This window comes from Orcinus orca, chromosome 10 (genome assembly GCF_937001465.1).
Source record: "Orcinus orca chromosome 10, mOrcOrc1.1, whole genome shotgun sequence".
Lineage (NCBI taxonomy): Eukaryota > Metazoa > Chordata > Mammalia > Artiodactyla > Delphinidae > Orcinus > Orcinus orca.
Window position 1 is genome coordinate 32,197,069 of NC_064568.1, and position 20,476 is coordinate 32,217,544.

At 38.6% G+C, this 20,476-nt stretch overlaps 1 protein-coding gene across 2 annotated transcripts in view; it reads left to right on the forward strand.

Annotated features, from left to right (window-relative positions):
- The window catches only part of ARHGEF3 (Rho guanine nucleotide exchange factor 3), a 311,012-nt gene that overhangs the window by 166,725 nt on the left and 123,811 nt on the right, over positions 1 to 20,476 (forward strand). For both annotated transcript variants that reach the window (XM_012532393.3, XM_004267936.4), the window contains one exon: positions 1,926 to 1,988. In XM_012532393.3, the coding sequence (XP_012387847.2) occupies positions 1,926 to 1,988 (63 nt within the window). The remainder of the gene's footprint in view (positions 1 to 1,925; positions 1,989 to 20,476) is intronic.

Here is a 20,476-nt window from a genome sequence, read left to right on the forward strand (position 1 = left end):
AATTAGAATCCTGGATTCAGAGTGTTACACTGTAGCCATGTAACTTGGAACAGATTGCTTATCTCTTCTGACCTCAGTTTATTTATCCATAGAATGGGAACTATCCCTTGCCATACATGCCTCCAAAAGTCACCATATAAATATAAGCCAGTGACTTGGCTTCAGAGACAGCACAGTGCTGCTTTTAATTGTAACTGGATTATGAGTCAGTATGGGTCATGTCCCTACACAAACATGAAGCATCCTCAAAAATGGCAAGCGGCTCTCAGCATCTTCTCCTCCCAGAGCCCCTGAGCAGAGTATTTGACTCCCTAAAAATCACATGGTGAACTTGTTAATGAAGATTCTTGGACACTGTCTCAGAATGGCTGATTGAGGATCTTGGCTCCTGGCATTGGATCTCTAAACTGTTACACTGCTCAAGTGGAATAATATATAGGATCTAGCATTCCATACTCTGGATAGAACCATGTTCACCTTTGGGATTTTAAATGTCTATGTAGCTAATGACAGAAAAAGAGGCCCCAATCTCCTCCACATCTGTGTCTGACAAACTCTTATTCATCCTTCAGACCTATTCAAATGCCCTCTCCTCTAAGAAGATATCCCCAGATCCCACTAAGACCAAGCTAATTACTCCCTCACTGTGCTTCCAGAGTCCTCCAACACACATTCTGAGCACCTACTATGTACCAGGCACTCTGCTAAGTTCTAAAACGCATTACTGTATTTACTCCTCCCCCTTAGAGAATAAAAGCTAATGTTATCACTTCCACCTTAGAGTTGAGAAAGGGTGACGCAGACAAGTGAAGTGACTTTCCCTAGGATAACTGGATCTTACTGCATTATAATCACATCAGAGTCTGTGTCGCCTACATGAATGTGAGTTCCTTAACTGTGGAAGTTGCTGATCTTGGCATTCCTGGGAGCAAACACAGGACTTAGCACATAACAGATGCTCAACAAATTTTTGTTGATGTGAAGAAATAATAGAACAATTCTAGTGAGACAGACAAGGACAGCTCTGGTTGCTTTCCAGTCTCTGCCTGTGTTCACACTCATCATCTGATAGAGGAGGAAAAGGAGGAGATGGTGGACTTCTTTGGGGGTTGAAGACTCCAGATATCTCTGGATTCCACTGTAACCTCATACCAGTAATTCTGGTCCTTTGGTAGCTTTAGCAAGTCACAAATTTAGGGACTCGAGAAATACTTGCCTGATTGATTAAGCTGGGGATATAGAAGAGAGGTGAATGTATCTTTGAAGAGCTTTATTGTGTCTATGGATGGAGTTTCTTTTCTTTTTATAAAGAGGATAATGTATTTTCCATACCCAACCTCATTGACTTCCTTGGTCATAAGTTCATTTCAAATATAATTTTCTTCAGTTCAAATAATGACTTTTCTGAATCTTGGTGTTTATGGCTAGAACATAGGAAGGTTGGAGAAGATGTCTAAGGTTCTTTCCAGCATTCTGGTTCCGTGCTACATCAGCACCCTGGACGATTAGAACAAATTTAAATTACCCAAGTACAAAGCAGCTCTAAAAATGGAATATCTTTAAGTGAATTAGATTTTCTTTCCAGTCTAATCTCTTCTTCCAAGTTAAAAAAATATGAACTTTATGTCAAAATTTCTAAGCCTTGATATACAGAGACATTTAGGAAAAAACCAGAAATTTAAAGAGAAACAAACTGTAGCAGCATGAATAAGAACAATAATGCAAACCAATTATCCTAGAGCTTAATAGTTTCCCGTAATTTCTTAGGCTTTCTTAGGACTATTCATTTACATAGCTTGGTTAAAGGTTTTGCATAACATGGTAGAAATGATAAGGATAACGTGCTATTTGATGGCATTTTTTTCTTTCCTTAAAGCCATAATCCTTGTTTACATTTGAACTTTGTTTTATCGTTTGTTTCACAGCGAAAACGGAAGCAGAGCTCCCAGGATGAAGATGCCATTAGCCTTTGCAGTCTTGATATAAGTGTAAGTACAGTCCTTCCTGTGTCCCTGCCATGAGAATACTTTTCATCTCTGAATGTATTTGTTAATATGCTGTGTGCTTTAAGTGGGCTTGCAGGATCCAACTGTGGAAGTTGCAACCTGGGAGGAAACTCTCTTTAAAAAAACATTTCATTTTACTGGAGAAAGCTGTGTTGCCAACTTAAACTTCAAAGCCAAGCTGTTTATTGCCTGTGTCTTTTCTCTCATAAAATGAATTATGAAGTCAGTACATCTGTGTAGAATCTAGATAAATGCTGCTGTGCCATGTTAGAGGCTTGGTCCAGAAGATGGACCAGATGTTTGTCCCCTTTGGGGGAAGTTGGCAGGTTGGCCCAATTCAGGCATCTGGTGGCTCAAAGGCCAGAAGAAGTCTCTGGCAACATGGCTGAGGGAGTGGCTTTGGATTCAACAGCTCTTAGTTTGAATCAAGATTCTATACTTAACAATTGTGTGACCCCTATCCTCACCTCTGTTTCCTCATCTGGAGAAGACTTAACCTAACAGGATTGTTGAGAGGATCAAACAAAACAATAAAAGTGAGACTACCAAGCACATTGCCTGGTACATACTAGGCACCCACCAAATGTTAACCTCATTGTGTTTTCCTTTAAAAGCAGAAGTTTGCAAGAGATGTTTAAGTGACCTGGTAGTTGTGTGCTAGTGATGATTGAGGTTAAAAGCTTTCTTGGATTTTTCAGGCCCACATCCTTGGATGCTTAATTTTAGTAGCTTTCTTTGCATGGCCTCCTTGTCTCCCTACTGACACGATTGAGAAGCCTACCTGAGCTTCTGATGCTCCCATCATCCAGGGGCTGGGGGAACCCTCCCTAGGCTCCCCATGTCTATTCATCTTTCACACTCCCTTGAAGTTTAATCATTGTGCACAGTGTATCCATCTAACATTAGGCCCTGGTCTTTCTCCTTTACAGAGGCCACAAAAGTCATTGTTGTGAGATGAGGCTTCTATGCTAAGAATTAAAAACTGGGTCTTTGTCCTGGCTGTGCCTGTAACTAATGATGTAACCTTGGAAGTCACTTTCTCTCTCTGGGCCTCATCTGTTAAAAAGATAGATTTGAGATCAAGTCTTCTAAAACCATTGTGAAAATTTGAAACTTCATTGAACGCAGATTATTGGGTTCTCCTCTGATGACATTTATTTACCAATATAACAGTGCTCTCTTAGTTATTTTTAATTGTGGCAGAGTTTTCTGTGATGCAAACAGCCATCATGGAGTGAGCCTGAACTAGCATTAATGTACTTGCACATCTTTATTTTACCATATGGTGTTTGTTCCAGTGTTTAGACCATCAGGTTGATGGAGTTGGACCAGTTATTAGGTTGCCATGGTAACAGGACAAAAAAGATGATGGTCTTCTGGGTTTTACTTTACTCACTGAATGTTTTATTGTTGACAAGTGAAGTCTTTGGAACTTCCCTTATTGGCAACAACTTTTTGGTGTTTGAATGTTTTCAATTTTGTGGCAATTATTAGAATCATTGATGTTCAGAATATATAGAGCCCTTAGCCATCATGTTGTCCAATCCCCTCACTTTGAAAATGAAGAAGTAGAAACCCAGGGAGGTGTAGTGATTTAATAAGATCTTAATCTAGGTCATTTCTAAGATCATGCCTATTATACACTTTTCCTCAACTATGTTTATTTTTCAGGGAAACATGTCTCTAGAAGCTTTATTCAAAGAACCACTAAACTCTCTTATATGAAAGGATTATTTGCAACCACTTGTTGTGATATGGTTTTTGTGCTGATTGGCATCCATGACCTTGCCTTCTTGTCAAAGTCATCTAAGCTCATGTAATGAATAATTTGATGTCTTTTCTCCTTATGCAGCTGCAGAAGGTATTTCTCTCTCTCTTTTTCTCTCCCTCTCTCTGTCCTTCTCTCTCTCTCTCTCCCTCTGTCTCTCTAACCATCTTATATCATGTTTTGTCACAGTTAAGACACTTTTATGGAAAAGAAGTCTGCCTTTGTGCTCAAGGAGTCAGCTATGGCCAAACTCCTTTCTGATTTGCATGACATTTTTCCTGAATCTTGGCAAATAGATTCCAGAACTGGGGCAGAGTTTCCTCCAAATATTGTCACATAGTATTATAATCATTATAAAACTTAGAAGAATCCTAGAAGTTGTTGGAGGACATGAAAAATGGTGTTTTGCAGTTTTACTGACAAGCCAAGCTGTATGGAGATGACAGGATGTGTGACATATCCAAATGTAGCCATGGAGGAAGTGTCACTAATTTTCAGTGCCTTGCACCTAACAGGCACTCAGTAGAGATGACTTGAATTGAATGAAGTAGTGGGTGGAACCACTCACGAGAAGATTGTAGCCATAAAGGCTACAATGTCTAAATAAATATCTGAGTCCAATAAATTAACTTCTCTAATAGATAAATTGCTTTGTAGTCTCCCTAAAGGTGCTTTTAAATGGTGATATTCGGTAGTCACGGTCCCTTAACTAAGCAGCAGCATTAATGAAGAGTTGTTTTGAGCCTGTTTCTATGTGTAGTGGAAAGTATCTGAAAAAAAGGTGGGTTCCAATGGATGACTCATACTGGAGGATGTGAGGGTTTGGGAAAGTAATATTAGTAACGCTCAATTTTGATTCCACTTAATAAGTGGAAAGATGTTCACCATATGTGTGCTTTGAACAAGAAGTTGCTAGATGGGGGACAGGGGTCTTTGGGGGATCATGGTCAGGTTTCCATTGAATCCTAGCCCCATGCTGCACAGTGAGCTCTTGGTAAATACTTATTGGTTGATGAATTTTAACAACAACAAAACAAAAACCAAAAAAAACAGTGAGCCTTCCTAATGTGTATGTGGAATTCAACACACATACCCCCCTTAAAGAACTATATCTGTGACATAAAGTTGGGAAATGTTAGCACAGAAACTTTCCCCCTTTGATTAAAAAGCATATATAGGTGTCTGAGTGATGATAACACCAAACATTCCCATTAACATCTTGCTTTATTTTAAAGCGTCAGATGACAATTCTGATAGGTACCTGGAAGGGAGTTTTCCTTCTAAACTCCTCTGCAACCTCCTATTGAACTTGGGCTTAGAGACCAAACAGGAGTGGGTTAGCTAAGGAAAGAGCTTATCTTTACAGAACAGGGATCCTCAATTGTTTGGGGTGGGGGGTGTTATGGACTCTTTTGAGAATCTGGTGATAGCACTGGGCTCCAGAAAATTTTACAGGATTGATGTGTGACGTCATGGGCCCCAGGGAGCCCAGCCAAGACCCCACGTTAGGAGTTTCTCTTAAAAAGGAAATTGGAAGGGTCTTAAGGCATGGTGACGTATCTCCACAGAATTATTATCCCACCCTCCACCTCCAGCACTTGGCGAAAAATGAATTGCGGCTGCAGAGTCCACACTAGTTGACAATATAATTGGTGTCTATTTTTTCCCACCACTTTATCCAATCCGCTGGCTGAGCCCCCAGCTTCCTGGCAGGATAGAACGCAAACTATTCCAGGGGAAAAAAAAAAAAAAGCAAACTATATTTTTGAGTACTTTTGAAAACAACTTGCTGAGTGGAGAGTGCTCCCAGCAGCCGCCTACAAATCTCCTCTCACATCAGAGGATATGAGTGGGATGGTTTCAGGGACATCGCTTCCCCCACAGCACTTTTCCAGTTTAAATTCTAGTGAGTGAGAGATGCCTGAGGGAAGAGCTGGGTTTCATGTTCCCTCAAGAAAGGCCCTTGGCAGAGGAGCCAGGTGTGCCCCTGACGCAGGGCACTGCTTAGCACCAAGCATCCTTTATCAAAAAACATATGAGTTTTGGTGTGGGAGTAAAAATAGTTTCCCGTGAAGAGACAACGTAAAAGATAAAAAGGAATATGTGTTCTCTGTAGAAAATTTGGAAAATGTGAACAATAGAATTCACTGATACTCTCACCTCAAAAGTAGTGGCTACATTTTGATGTATCACCTTCCTGACATTATACACACACTCACTTAAAACTTTTTCATTATGAAATATTGCAGACATACAAAATGGTATAAAGGATAATGTAAAATTCCATGTAGCTACCAAGAAATATGCCCTTAACAACAACGCCACAGGCCCTTGTAAACCCCTTTCTCTGCTGAGTTTAATGTTTATTGTTACCTTCCCTGTCTATAAACTTGCTACGTACATGTATCCCTAAATGACACATATGTTTTCAACCGACTTTTAAAGTTTATATAAGCACACAATTTTAAGAAATTGATATCATAACACATATTAATTTATTCCTGTATTTTCCATTTACTATATTGAGATCGTGTCACCACATCCTGAAATATTCTTCAAGAACATTATTTTAAGTAACCATACTTTGTCAAATGGATGCATCAGATTTATTTAACCAGTCCTTCCGTGGATATTTAAATAAGTTACAATTTTTCACTATTATAAATAACACTGTTGGGCATCCAAGAATATCTTTGTGTGATCTTTTATCAGTAGGATAAAATATAAAATTCCTGGCTAAAAAGGAATTAATCTTTTTTAAACCTGTGAACAGGTTTATACCCCTTCTGGCAGTGAAAGGTGGAAATGCAGTTCAGAGCAGCTGAGTGTCTTGTACGGAAACTCAGAATGGGGGATTGTTTTCAGTTTTCTCTCCCACATCACTCTTGCAACTGTATTGCTGGTCCCTTGCTAAGTGTAACTTTATATGGGACATTTGCTTACACCCCCTCTTTAGGAGGAGCCCCTTTTGTTGCCCCTGGGCCCAGGCCTTGCCTGTGCTTTCCAGTTACTTACCCTGTTATATGGACGCTCAAAGCACAAGAGTTGATATACTGATAGAGGGGGAAGCTTTCCTGTCTCGATGAAGCTAAATGACATTTCATTGCTAGGATATGTTAAACTAGACATGGAACAGCAGCAGGATTATATTATCTCTGCTCAGCAGAGTCCAGATAATTAAAAAAGATACCATTTCTGTGGTTTTGTTTCTCTTGGTCTGTCCTGGAACTTGCTAACTGGGGAGATTAGCCTTGCTCTGGCCAGCGTGAGGTCTTGATGAATTATGTGGGAGATTTTAATAATGCTCTTATCGCCGAGGAGACCAGGCCTGCCCCTGAGACTAGGTTGTCAGTAGCGCATACCTGTGTTTAACCTGATGGCATTTTTTCTATTTGGGATTTATGATCTGCTCTTGCTGCCTACGAAATTATTTGGGCCTAAGGTAGTGGAGACCCTATGTTGAGTCCCAACCCAAGTCTCTGATGGCAGATGTGCTTATTGTTGACACAGGCACATTTTATCATGCCTTTGGCCTAATTGATAAGGTTGTGGACTGTAATCATTTCGCTGTGTACTCACTGTGGTCTTTTCTCTGTGATCCACCTCTTGAAAAGCACAGTGACAAAAAAAATTCCAAGGAGCTTCAGGACACACTCTCAGAAGTTAATGATGTAACAAAGTGTCCATCATCGTTTATTGCTCCCCTTCAGTGACCCCGATGGGGCCCATGATTATTGAGGGTTCCTGCGTTCTGAGAATACCTATTTGTTTGAATTTGTTATCAGAATTAAAAACTTTGGAGCTTAGAGACTAAACATCAGTCTGTACCTCAATTTCCTCACCTATAAACTGAAGTCGTAGCAGTGCCTTGCCTTGGAGTTGTAAGGATTAAAATGAGTTAATTCATGTAAAGCACTTAGTACCTGGCCCCTGGGTAAGCACAAAACATACTAGCTATTGTTGCTGTTGATTTCATAATACAAAATTGATTTTATGGTTAAATTTGAGGGTGTTTATTGTTGGTACCAGTGTCCCATACATAGAACTGATTATGAAATTTAAAAAAAAACACCAGGATATAAAGAGATATATATGAGGAGTTTTATTACAGCATTTTTAAATAATAGCCAAAAGCTGGAAACAGCATGAACGACCAAATTATATAGAGACTTGTAAATATATTACAAAATATAAGTGTAAAACACAATTACAGAGAGCATTACTATATAAATTATGCCTCTAGATTTATATATATATTTGTCCCCATGAAAGAATAAGCATGGAAGAACATACAGTACATTGTGGATAGTGGTTACGTTGGGAGAATGGGATTATAGGAAGGGGTGGTTGAGTTCCAGGGGTTCTTAACCTTTCGCATGTTGTGAAACCTATGAACCTTCCCACCCTCGAGACTATATGTGCTTAAATTAAAATACATAAGATTAGAACAAAACCCAGTTGTACTGAAATACAGTTATCAAAATATTTAAAAACAAATTTGTGGTAAGAGTTGCATGTGTGCTTCTTAATTAATGCGTTAAGTAACAAGATCGATCTGACAACAAATCTAATAACCAATATACCTTCCATGAGATGATAAGAGTAAATGATATTTTGAAATACCCACGCCATCCACACTGTGATTTGAAAACATAGTGATTTCCATGGTGACAAAGTCACAGGTCTGCTAATGCTTCTGTGATTTGTGGTCTCCACTCATGCTTGGAAGGAAATGCTACATTTTGCTTGTTAGTAAAACTGAAGATGTGTTTTTTTCCATCCAAGCTCACTGAATTGAATCCATGGACTCTGGAAGATTTTAGATTAAGAATCCCTGTTTAAGATACTCAATCTGTTATGATAAGCTTTGTATTGTATTACTTTAGTGATTCAAATGTCTAAAATTTTAAAAAAATACAACAAATATAATCGATTTGACCTGTTATATACGAGGTTGTTAGTGTTTTAAAAGGGGGAATGTAAAACATTATATAAAAACAAGGGATGGTGATAATGATGATAATGTTTTTAGGAAGACCTTGCAATAACCATTAAATCAATTCTCTATACTTGGTGTTTATATTTTCCTTTGAGACCAGCTTGGCTTTTTGAAGTAGATGACTTAAATCACCCCAATAGTTTAGTAGAAGATCTTTTGTGCTTTTTCTGCTGTTGGAAAATAATTTTAGGGTAGAAAAATGTTCTTATTTTTAAAAGATGAATACTGAAGTATTTAGATTGTCATGATGTCTGTAATTTACTTTTTTAAAAAATTTATTTAATTAATTTTTTTTTTTTTTTTTGGCTACGTTGGGTCTTCATCGCTGTGCTCAGACTTTTTCTAGTTGCGGTGAGCAGGGGCTACCCTTGGTTGCGGTGCGCAGGCTTCTCATTGCGGTGGCTTCTCTTATTGCGGAGCACAGGCTCTAGGCACGTTGGCTTCAGTAGTTGTGGCACGTAGGCTCAGTAGTTGTGGCTCGTGGGCTCTAGAGTGCAGGCTCAGTAGTTGCGGTGCGTGGGCCTAGTTGTTCCGCAGCATGTGGGATCTTCCCGGACCAGGACTCGAACCTATGTCCCCTGCATTGGCAGGCAGATTCTTAACCACTGTGCCACTGGGGAAGCCCTGTAATTTACTTTTGAATACTTTATCGTAAGTTATAAAGTGAGTATTTTTAAAAGAAAAAGAAATTATTTTTAATTACACAAGGAACACTGCATATATATTTGCATAATTAAAAAAAAATCAGACAACAGAGATAGAGCTGACTGCCCCTTAACCATCCACGGTCCCACTTACCTTCTTAGGTATAATCATGGTTATCAATTTAGTCTCCTCCCAGATATTTAAATATATTTAGATATATAGATGGATACAGCTATAAAAATTAGCTTGTGATGGCTTTGTAAAGACATGTGTTGTCATTTTTAGTTTTACTCTGCAATTTGCTTTTTTTTCTTTTAAATTGTCTATTTTTTAAGAGCAGTTTTAGGTTCACAGCAAAATTAAGCAGAAAGTACAAAGAATTTCCACATAGCCTCTGCCCCCACATGTGCACAGTCTCCCCCTAATATTGACATCCCCTACCAAAGTGGTACATTGTGACAACTGATGAACTTACATAGACACATCATTATTACCCACAGTCCATAGTTTACATTAGGGTTCACTCAGTGTTGTGCATTCTGTGGGTTTGACAAATGTGTGATGATATATCGACCATTATGGTATCTTACAGAATAGTTTTACTGCCCTAAAGATGCCCTGTGCTCTGCATATTCATCTCCTCCTCTTCCCAGCCCCTGGCAACCACTGATCTTTCTTCCTTTTCCAGAATGTTATACAGTATGTAGCCTTTTCAGACTGGCTTTTTCATGCAGTAATATCCATTAAGTTTCCTCCATGTCTTTTTGTGGCTTGAGAACTCATTTCTTTTTTTTTTATTACGGAAATAATATTCCATTGTATGGATATACCATGTTTATTTATCCATTCGCCTAGTGAAGGATATGTCTCATTGTATTAGCTGCTGCTTATTTTTGCATAAGACAAATGGGTCATAGTTTATTTTAACGTGATTCTCCATTGAGGAACATTTTTGTTGTTTCCAATATTTCCCAGTTACAAACAATGACCATCCTCATATTCCAGAGCAAGTAGTAAGGTAGATGCAAAAAAGTACCTGTGGACACTTCCTATTTTAATGTTAGTGTGAATAATATTAAATTACCATTTTACAGTTCATCTTCTTGTGCAAACAATTAAAAACCAAACTGTTACCAAATGCAGATCTGAACAGGCTGTGAAAATTAGTGGAGAGGGAAACTTATTTTGTCTCCATCATATAGGCTTCATTTATTTATGTGTTTATTTATTTCTTTTTGCCTTCTTATTTATTTATTTTTTAACATCTTTATTGGAGTATAATTGCTTTACAATGGTGTGTTAGTTTCTGCTTTATAACAAAGTGAATCAGCTATACATATACATATATCCCTATATCTCATCCATCTTGCGTCTTCCTCCCACACTCCCTATCCCAGACTTCTAGGTGGTCACAAAGCACCGAGCTCATCTCCCTGTGCTATGTGGCTGCTTCCCACTAGCTATCTATTTTACATATGGTAGTGTATGTATGTCCATGCCGCTCTCTCACTTCATCCCAGCTTAACCTTCCCACACCCCATGTCCTCAAGTCCATTCTCTACATCTGTGTCTCTATTGCTATCATGCCCATAGGTTCGTCACAATGATCTTTTAAATTTTTTTTAGATTCCATATATATGTGTTAGCATACAGTATTTTTCTCTTTCTGACTTACTTCACTCTGTATGACAGACTCTAGGTCCATCCACCTCACTACAGATAACTCAATTTCATTTCTCTTTATGGCTGAGTAATATTCCATTGTATATATGTGCCACATCTTCTTTATCCATTCATCTGTCGATGGACACTTAGGTTGCTTCCATGTCCTCGCTATTGTAAATAGAGCTGCAGTGAACATTGTAGTTCATGACTCTTTTGAATTATGTAGTGGGATTTCTGGGTCATATGGTAGTTCTATTTTTAGTTTTTTAAGAAACCTCCATACTGTTCTCCATAGTGGTGGTATCAATTTACATTCCCACCAACAGTGCAAGAGGGTTCCCTTTTCTCCACACCCTCTTCAGCATTTATTGTTCGTAGATGTTTTTGATGATGGCCATTCTGATTGGTGTGAGGTGATACCTCATTGTAGATTTGATTTGCATTTCTCTAATGATTAGTGATGTTGAGCATCCTTTTATGTGTTTGTTGGCAATCTGTATATCTTCTTTGGAGAAATGTCTGTTTAGGTCTTCTGCCCATTTTTGGATTGGGTTGTTTGGTTTTTTGACATTGAGCTACATGAGCTGCTTGTAAATTTCAGAGATTAATCCTTTGTCAGTTGCTTCATTTGCAAATATTTTCTCCCATTCTGAGGGTTGTCTTTTGGTCTTGTTTATGGGTTCCTTTGCTGTGCAAAAGCTTTGAAGTTTCATTAGGTCCCATTTGTTTATTTTTGTTTTTATTTACATCACTCTAGAAGGTGGGTCAAAAAGGATCTTGTTGTGATTTATATCATAGAGTGTTCTGCCTATGTTTTCCTCTAAGAGTTTGATAGTGTCTGGCCTTACATTTAGGTCTTTAATCCATTTTGAGTTTATTTTTGTGTATAGTGTTAGGGAGTGTCCTAATTTCATTCTTTTACATGTAGCTGTCCAGTTTTCCCAGCACCACTTATTGAAGAGACTGTCTTTTCTCCACTGTATATTCTTGCCTCCTTTATCAAAGATAAGTTGACCATATGTGCATGGGTTTATCTCTGGGCTTTCTGTCCTGTTCCATTGATCTGTATTTCCGTTTTTGTGCCAGTACCATACTGTCTTGATTACTGTAGCTTTGTAGTATAGTCTGAAGTCAGGGAGCCTGATTCCTCCAGCTCCGTTTTTCTTTCTCAAGATTGCTTTTGCTATTCGGGGTCTTTTGTGGTTCCATACAAATTGTGAAATTTTTTGTTCTAGTTCTGTGAAAAATGCCATTGGTAGTTTGATAGGGATTGCATGGAATCTGTAGATTGCTTTGGGTAGTATAGTCATTTTCACAATGTTGATTCTTCCAATCCAAGAACATGGTATATCTCTCCATCTGTTTGTATCATCTTTCATTTCTTTCATCAGTGTCTTATAGTTTTCTGCATACAGGTCTTTTGTCTCCTTAGGTAGGTTTATTCCTAGGTATTTTATTCTTTTTGTTGCAATGGTAAATGGGAGTGCTTCCTTAATTTCTTTTTCAGAATTTTCATTATTAATGTATAGGAATACAAGAGGTTTCTGTAATTTTGTATCCTGCTACTTTACCAAATTCATTGATTAGCTGTAGTAGTTTTCTGGTAGCATCTTGAGGAGTCTCTATGTATAGTATCATGTCATTTGCAAACAGTGACAGTTTTACTTCTTCTTTTCCAATTTGGATTCCTTTTATTTCTTTTTCTTCTCTGATTGCTGTGGCTAAAAGTTCCAAAACTATATTGAATAATAGTGGGGAGAGTGGACAACCTTGTGTTTTTCTTGATCTTAGAGGAAATGGTTTCAGTTTTTCACCATGGAGAACGATATTGACTGTGGGTTTGTCATATATGGCCTTTATTATGTTGAGGTAAGTTCCCTCTGTGCCTACTTTCTGGAGGTTTTTATCATAAATGGGTGTTGAATTTTGTCAAAAGCTTTTTTTGCATCTATTGAGATGATCATATGGTTTTTCTCCTTCAATTTGTTAATATGGTGTATCACATTGATTGATTTGCGTGTATTGCGTGAATTCCTGGGATAAACCCCACTTGATCATGGTATATGATCGTTTTATTGTGCTGTTGTATTCTGTTCACGAGTATTTCGTTAAGGATTTTTGCATTTATGTTCATCAGTGATATTGGCCTGTAGTTTTCTTTCTTTGTGACATCTTTGTCTGGTTTTGGTATTAGGGTGATGGTGGCCTCGTAGAAAGAGTTTGGGAGTGTTCCTCCCTCTGCTATATTTTGGAAGAGTTTGAGAAGGATAGGTGTTAGCTCTTGTCTAAATGTTTAATAGAATTTGCCTGTGAAGCCATCCATTCCTGGGCTTTTGTTTGTTGGAAGATTTTTAATCACAGTCCCAATTTCAGTGCTTGTGATTTGTCTGTGTATATTTTCTATTTATTCCTGTTTCAGTCTCGGAAGGTTGTACTTTTCTAAGAATTTGTCCATTTCTTCCAGGTTGTCCATTTTATTGGCATATAGTTGCTTGCAATAATCTCTCATGATCGTTTGTATTCTGCAGTGTCATTTGTTACTTCTTTTTCATTTCTACTTCTATTGATTTGAGTCTTCTCCCTTTTTTTCTTGATGAGTCTGGCTAGTGGTTTATCAATTTTGTTTATCTTCTCAAAGAACCAGCTTTTAGTTTTATTGATCTTTGCTACTGTTTCCTTCATTTCTTTTTCATTTATTTCTATTTTCATTTATTTCTGATCTGACATTTATGATTTCTTTCCTTCTGCTAACTTTGGGGTTTTTTTGTTCCTCTTTCTCTAATTGCTTTAGGTGTAAGGTTAGGTTGTTTATGTGAGATTTTTCTTGTTTCTTGAGGTAGGATTGTATTGCTATAAACTTCCCCCTTAGAACTGCTTTTGCTGCATCCCATAGGTTTTGGGTCTTCATGTTTTCATTGTCATTTGTTTCTAGGTATTTTTTGATTTCCTCTTTGATTTCTTCAGTGATCACTTCGTTATTAAGTGGTGTATTGTTTAGCCTCCATGTGTTTATATTTTTTACAGATTTTTTTCCTGTAATTGATATCTAGTCTCATAGCGTTGTGGTCAGAAAAGATACTTGATACAATTTCAGTTTTCTTAAATTTACCAAGGCTTGATTTGTGACCCAAGATATGATCTATCCTGGAGAATGTTCCATGAGCACTTGAGAAGAAAGTGTATTCTGTTGTTTTTGGATGGAATGTCCAATAAATATCAATTAAGTCCATCTTGTTTAATGTATCATTTAAAGCTTGTGTTTCTTATTTATTTTCATTTTGGATGATCTGTCCATTGGTGGAACTGGGATGTTAAGGTCCCCTACTATTATCATGTTACTGTCAATTTCCCCTTTTATGGCTGTTAGCATTTGCCTTATGTATGGAGGTGCTCCTATGTTGGGCGCATAAATACTTACAATTCTTATATCTTCTTCTTGGATTGATCCCTTGATCATTATGTAGTGTCCTTCTTTGTCCTTGTAAGAGTCTTTATTTTAAAGTCTATTCTGTCTGATAAAAGAATTGCTACTCCAGCTTTCTTTTGATTTCCATTTGCATGGAATACCTTTTTCCATCCCCTCACCTTCAGTTTGTATGTGTCCCTAGGTCTGAAGTGGGTCTCTTGTAGACAGCATATACATGGGTCTTGTTTTTGAATCCATTCAGCCAGTCTATGTCTTTTGGTAGGAGCATTTAATCCATTTACATTTAAGGTATTATCGATATGTGTGTTCCTATTACCATTTTCTTAATTGTTTTGGGTTTGTTATTGTAGGTGTTTTCCTTCTCTTGTGTTTTCTGCTTAGAGAAGTTCCTTTAGCATTTGTTGTAAAGCTGGTTTGGTGGTGCTGAATTATCTTAGCTTTTGCTTGTCTGTAAAGGTTTTAATTTCTCTGTCGAATCTGAATGAGATCCTTGCTGGGTAGAGTAATCTCAGTTGTAGTTTTTTCCCTTTCATCACTTTAAATATATCCTGCCAGTCCCTTCTGGCTTGCAGAGTTTCTGCTGAAAGATCAGCTGGTAACCTTATGGGGATTCCCTTGTATGTTATTTGTTGCTTTTCCTTGCTGCTTTTAATATTTTTTCTTTGTATTCAGTTTTTGGTTGTTTGATTAATATGTATCTTGGTGTGTTTCTCCTTGGATTTATCCTGTATGGGACTGTCTGATTCCTGGACTTGATTGACTATTTCCTTTCCCATATTAGGGAAGTTTTCAACTATCATCTCTTCAAATATTTTCTCAGTCCCTTTCTTTTTCTCTTCTTCTTCTGGGACCCCTATAATTCGAATGTTGGTGCATTTAATGTTGTCCCAGAAGTCTCTGCGACTGTCCTCAATTCTTTTCATTCTTTTTTCTTTATTCTGTTCTGCAGTAGTTATTTCCACTATTTTATCTTCCAGGTCACTTATCTGTTCTTCTGCCTCAGTCATTCTGCTATTGATTCCTTCCAGAGAATTTTTAATTTCATTTATTGTGGTGTTCATCATTGTTTGTTTGCTCCTTAGTTCTTCTAGGTCCTTGGTAAACATTTCTTGTATTTTCTCCATTCTATTTGCAAGAATTGGGATCATCTTTACTATCATTACTCTGAATTCTTTTTCAGGTAGACTGCCTGTTTCCTCTTCATTTGTTTGGTCTGGTGGGTTTCTACCTTGCTCCTTCATCTGCTGTGTGTTTCTCTGTCTTCTCATTTTGCTTAACTTACTGTGTTTGGAGTCTCCTTTTCACAGGCTGCAGGTTAGTAGTTCCTATTGTTTTTGGTGTCTACCCCCAGTGTCTAAGGTTGGTTCAGTGGGTTGTGTAGGCTTCCTGTTGGAAGGGACTGTGTTCTGATGGATGAGGGTGGATCTTGTCTTTCTGGTGGGCAGGACCGCATCCGGTGGTATGTTTTGGGGTGTCTGTGACCTTATTATGATTTTAGGCAGCCTCTCTGCTAGTGGGTGGGGTTGTGTTCCTGTCTTGCTAGTTGTTTGGCATAGGGTGTCCAGCACTGTAGCTTGCTGGTCATTGAGTGGAGCTCAGTCTTAGCGTTGAGATGGAGATCTCTGGGAGAGCTTTCTCTGTTTGATATTACGTGGAGCCAGGAGGTCTCTGGTGGACCAATATCCTGAACTCGGCTCTCCCACCTCAGAGGCAGAGGCCTGACACCCGACCAGAGCACCAAGACCCTGTCAGCCACATGGCTTTTGGGAAGTCTGAGGTCTTCTGCCAGTGTTCAGTAGGTGTTCTGTAGGAGTTGTTCCACATGTAGGTGTACTTCTGATGTATTTGTGGGGAGGAAGGTGATCTCCACTCTTACTCCTACACCATCTTGAAGGTCTCTCCCATATTGTTTTTAAGTACTCCTCGGCAGGTGAGCCCCCCAGAGTACCGACTGTGGCTTTACATATTCTCTCCCGTCACCTCTGGCTTCTGTCTTTAGGCTTCAATTAAATAAAGGCTGTGCAACTTTTAAACTTATATATCCAGAAGTATATTCCTTCTGTATCATCCATGGTTAAGAAAACAGAACTATAGTTGTAAATTCACAAGATGAGTCTTGTTATATTGACAAAGTTTGCATCTCAACTGCTTTTAAAATTTTGTAGTTTATCATGAATTCTATTTTGACTGAGATTATTTACAGTAAAAAGTCACTAGAAAATAATTGTTTACAAATACTATTCTTACGATTTTTTTTTCTAAAACATAGACTGGGTCTGTCCACCTGAAAATTATGTAAATAATCTTGGTTAGACAGTACCTTCGGGCTTCCATTCCCAGCTAATTGAGTTTTTCCCACAAATGACTTATGTAATTGCATCAAGCCTCATCTTTGATCTGGTTATATATTCCTGGTTTCAGTAGCAGAAGCTGTTTTTCCTTCTTCTTACTTTTCTTGGTTGTGTCTGCTGCCCGTTCTCTGTGAAGAAAAGGTGGTGGGTTGACTTTTTTCCCTTGACATTTACTGGGAGTAAACTTTTTACATTACTGGATTGTTACTTAAATTTTGGGGTAACTTCTGAAAAATGTCAAAAGAATGAAAGATCCAGGAGAATACTCAGGGTTTGCATGTCTTCCTCCACCCTGCTCTCTAACTTACACTGCTGTGTGTGGCTTATTTTGTGGAGAGTGGGTTCAATATGAGCAGGTGGTTTATAAGCTATATTCACAGCTGGTATTGAAGGTGAAGTGTTTGAAACTGAATCACAGGCTTATTATCTTTAGCGGTCAGAATGCCATGCTTTGGGTTAACTCAGAAATCCAGCCGGGAACTGAAGGTGTTTATTTTGGTTTTCTTTAGCAGACTGACTTTCTTTTCTTTTAGTTTTTAAAGTGAGATTTCTTTTACTCTCCACACACCTCAAAATATCAACTTCTAAAATTGGAATCCTGTACTGAACACAAAAATCAATAAATCTAAAGTGTTTTCTTTACCTTTATTTGCCAAAGTGATGCTTTTCCTAGCCAGGTCTATATAAATTCTATCCAAGGAAATATTTATTACTGTAGAATTAATGAGTTTATTTGTTCATTGTTTAGTACATTCATTGAATCATTCATGTACTAATTCAGTTGACTGATATTTATTGGGCTGTACTGTATGTCAGGCACAAGGACACTGAACAAAGTGAAACTTAAGATTCATTCATCTGCAGACAAGTGGGAATTGCTCTCTGTTTTGTTACAAGTTAACCAAGCACAGAAAAAGCACATTTTAGCTGTCCCCAGAATTGGTTTTCTCCTTTCTCTAAGGGAATAATTCCAATTGTTGATTGGTTTAGAAAGAAAGAAATTTGCTATAGATTCTGCTGCTAACATTTTTCTCCCTTAGAGTACCCCTGAAATTGACTTATTTTCCTGTAGCTGGTCAGCCCAAAGGTTCAACTGAGGGTGTGCTTCACTTTATTTTAGGCAAAAACTGACCCTGAGAACTTACACTCTATGGCAGATGGTCTTTGTATCTGTGCTCTCCTTACAGTGAGGGAGCATTGGGTTTCAAAGCAAGAGCTCTAGAATTTTTGGACCTGGAAGGGACTTTAGAGATTATCCAGTTGAATACATTTCATTTTGTAGATATGGCAATTGAAGCTGAGAAATATTAAGTGTTCATCCAGCCCAAAGTGACCAAGGAAGAGTGAGAATATAATTTTGGGGACTCATGTTCTGGGTTGTACCTTAAATCCAGGAGAAGTTAGAAACTAACAGCTCTGGTTCACCACTTCCAAGCTGTGTGATCTTGCACAATGTATTCAACCTCTCTGTGTTATGATTTCCTTGGCTGGAAAATGCAGATGATAATAGGGTTGCTATACGGATTCAATAAGGTGATGCATGTAGGGCTGCGGCTCAATGCCCAACACAAGTGAGCACTTAATTACTGTTGATATTCTAAAATATTCTAGGAGCATGGGATAGGACATAGGTGGGGATATTGTCTGTTTTAGGCACTACTGTCTCCCTGGTACCCAAGAGAGTGCCGGTATGTACCCAGCCCTCAGTCCAGATTTGATGAGTGGATTTTTTTCAGATGTACAACTGGTAATTCTCATAGAGGATAAATGATACCAAGAAGGAGAAAATAAAGATGATGTTTATGTGTTGCTTAGAACAAGAGGGTTGGGGAGTTCTATGCCTTTTTTAGGGGGAACAAGTTTGTTTTTAAATGTATTTAAATTTTTATTGTTTTTAATGTAGTTTTTAAAATTTATTTATCTATTTTTGGCTGCTTTGGGTCTTCGTTGCTGCGTGTAGGCTTTTCTCTAGTTGCGGTGAGCGCGGGCTACTCTTTAATACGGTGCACGGGCTTCTCATTGCTGTGGCTTCTCTTGTTGCGGAGCACAGGCTCTAGGCACGCGGGCTTCAGTAGTTGTGGCTCATGGGCTCTAGAGCGCAGGCTCAGTAGTTGTGGTGCACGGGCTTAGTTGCTCCGCGGCATGTGGGATCTTCCCAGACCAGGGCTTGAACCTGTGTCCCCTGCATTGGCAGGCAGATTCTTAACCACTACACCACCAGGGAAGCCCAGTGTATTTTTAAAATGTTTTAATATGTGTTTAAATGAGTAAAGAATAATTAATAGGACTATTTAACCAAATGCCTCAACTGTTGATTTCATTCTGCAAAGCTTTGTTCAGAGCCCAGCAGTCATGATCAACAGGTGACTAGTGACAACACCGCTGTCAGCTCTGCCTTTAAATAGAGCCAGAACCACACCATTGTTACCTTCTCCAGCTGGACCACCTTTATCAGGGTCCCATCATCTCCAATGTCTGCATGATTCCAGCGGCCTCCCTGCTTCTACCCTTGACCCTCTGTTGTCTACTCTCAACACAACAGCGAGAGGGGTTCTTTTAAGCCTAAATCACATGCTGTTTTTCTCATGTCTCCCTCCTCACTTAGCAGCATGCCCAGCACCATGAGGTCATGTAGCTACTCTGGACCTCGTCACCTCCCACTCTCTCACTTCCCTGTGCTCCCACCACACTGGCCTTTTTCTTATTCTTCTACACTCATACCCCAGAGCCTCGGCAAGTGCTGTTTCTCTCCATTTGGAAAGCTCGTTCAGACACCCATGTGACTTACTTCCCATTTTCCTTCAGGTATCTGCTCAAATGTTCTCAGACCAGCTTTTGCTGCCTCCCCACCCCCGTGTGGAATAGCATTTCATTCCCCACCCACAGCCCACCCTGGCACTCCCTGCGCTTCTTACCTGACTTTATTTTTTCCTTTATAGTATTCATCAACACCTGCCACATTATGTATTTTTTAAATTATTATTATCTGTCCACACTAGAATACGACTCTCATTTTGTTTTCTGACATATTCCCAACATAGGGAATGGTGTCTGGCACAGAGTGCATCCAGTTAATATTTGTTGGATAAATGAATGAGTGGCCACTTCATTGTTCAGGTTTTGTGCTGTCTTTGGAAGGTTGCTGTAAACATGAACTGGATTTATCTCAGCAACATTGTAAGAATGTCTGTCTTCCTCTATAAACAAATTTGCATCCCCTCATTTTGGAAGAAAATCCATAAAACAAGAGGCAAAACCAAGGCCTACCTGAGGAGACAGTGTGCTGTACGAAGCGAGTTAAGTGAACATAATGCCAGGCTTTTATGAGCTAATAAAATAAATCAGCCTGAAGATAAGAGGATATAAGAAGTGTGGAATGTACACATGATTTCTACAGATGTGGAATTGTTGATGCCAATGCTTTCTCATTTCACTCGGTGCTGCGGGAATCTCTCAGGATAATGGTAGAAATGGAAATTTTCTGTTAAAATGAAAAACATTCCCCTTTTGAAGTCTTAATTCCTTCCCATTTAACTGGTATTTATTGAGTGCAGAGCCCTGCTCGTGGTGCCCACCATGTGGTGACAGGAAGAAAGAAGCATGCAAGGAGTTGTC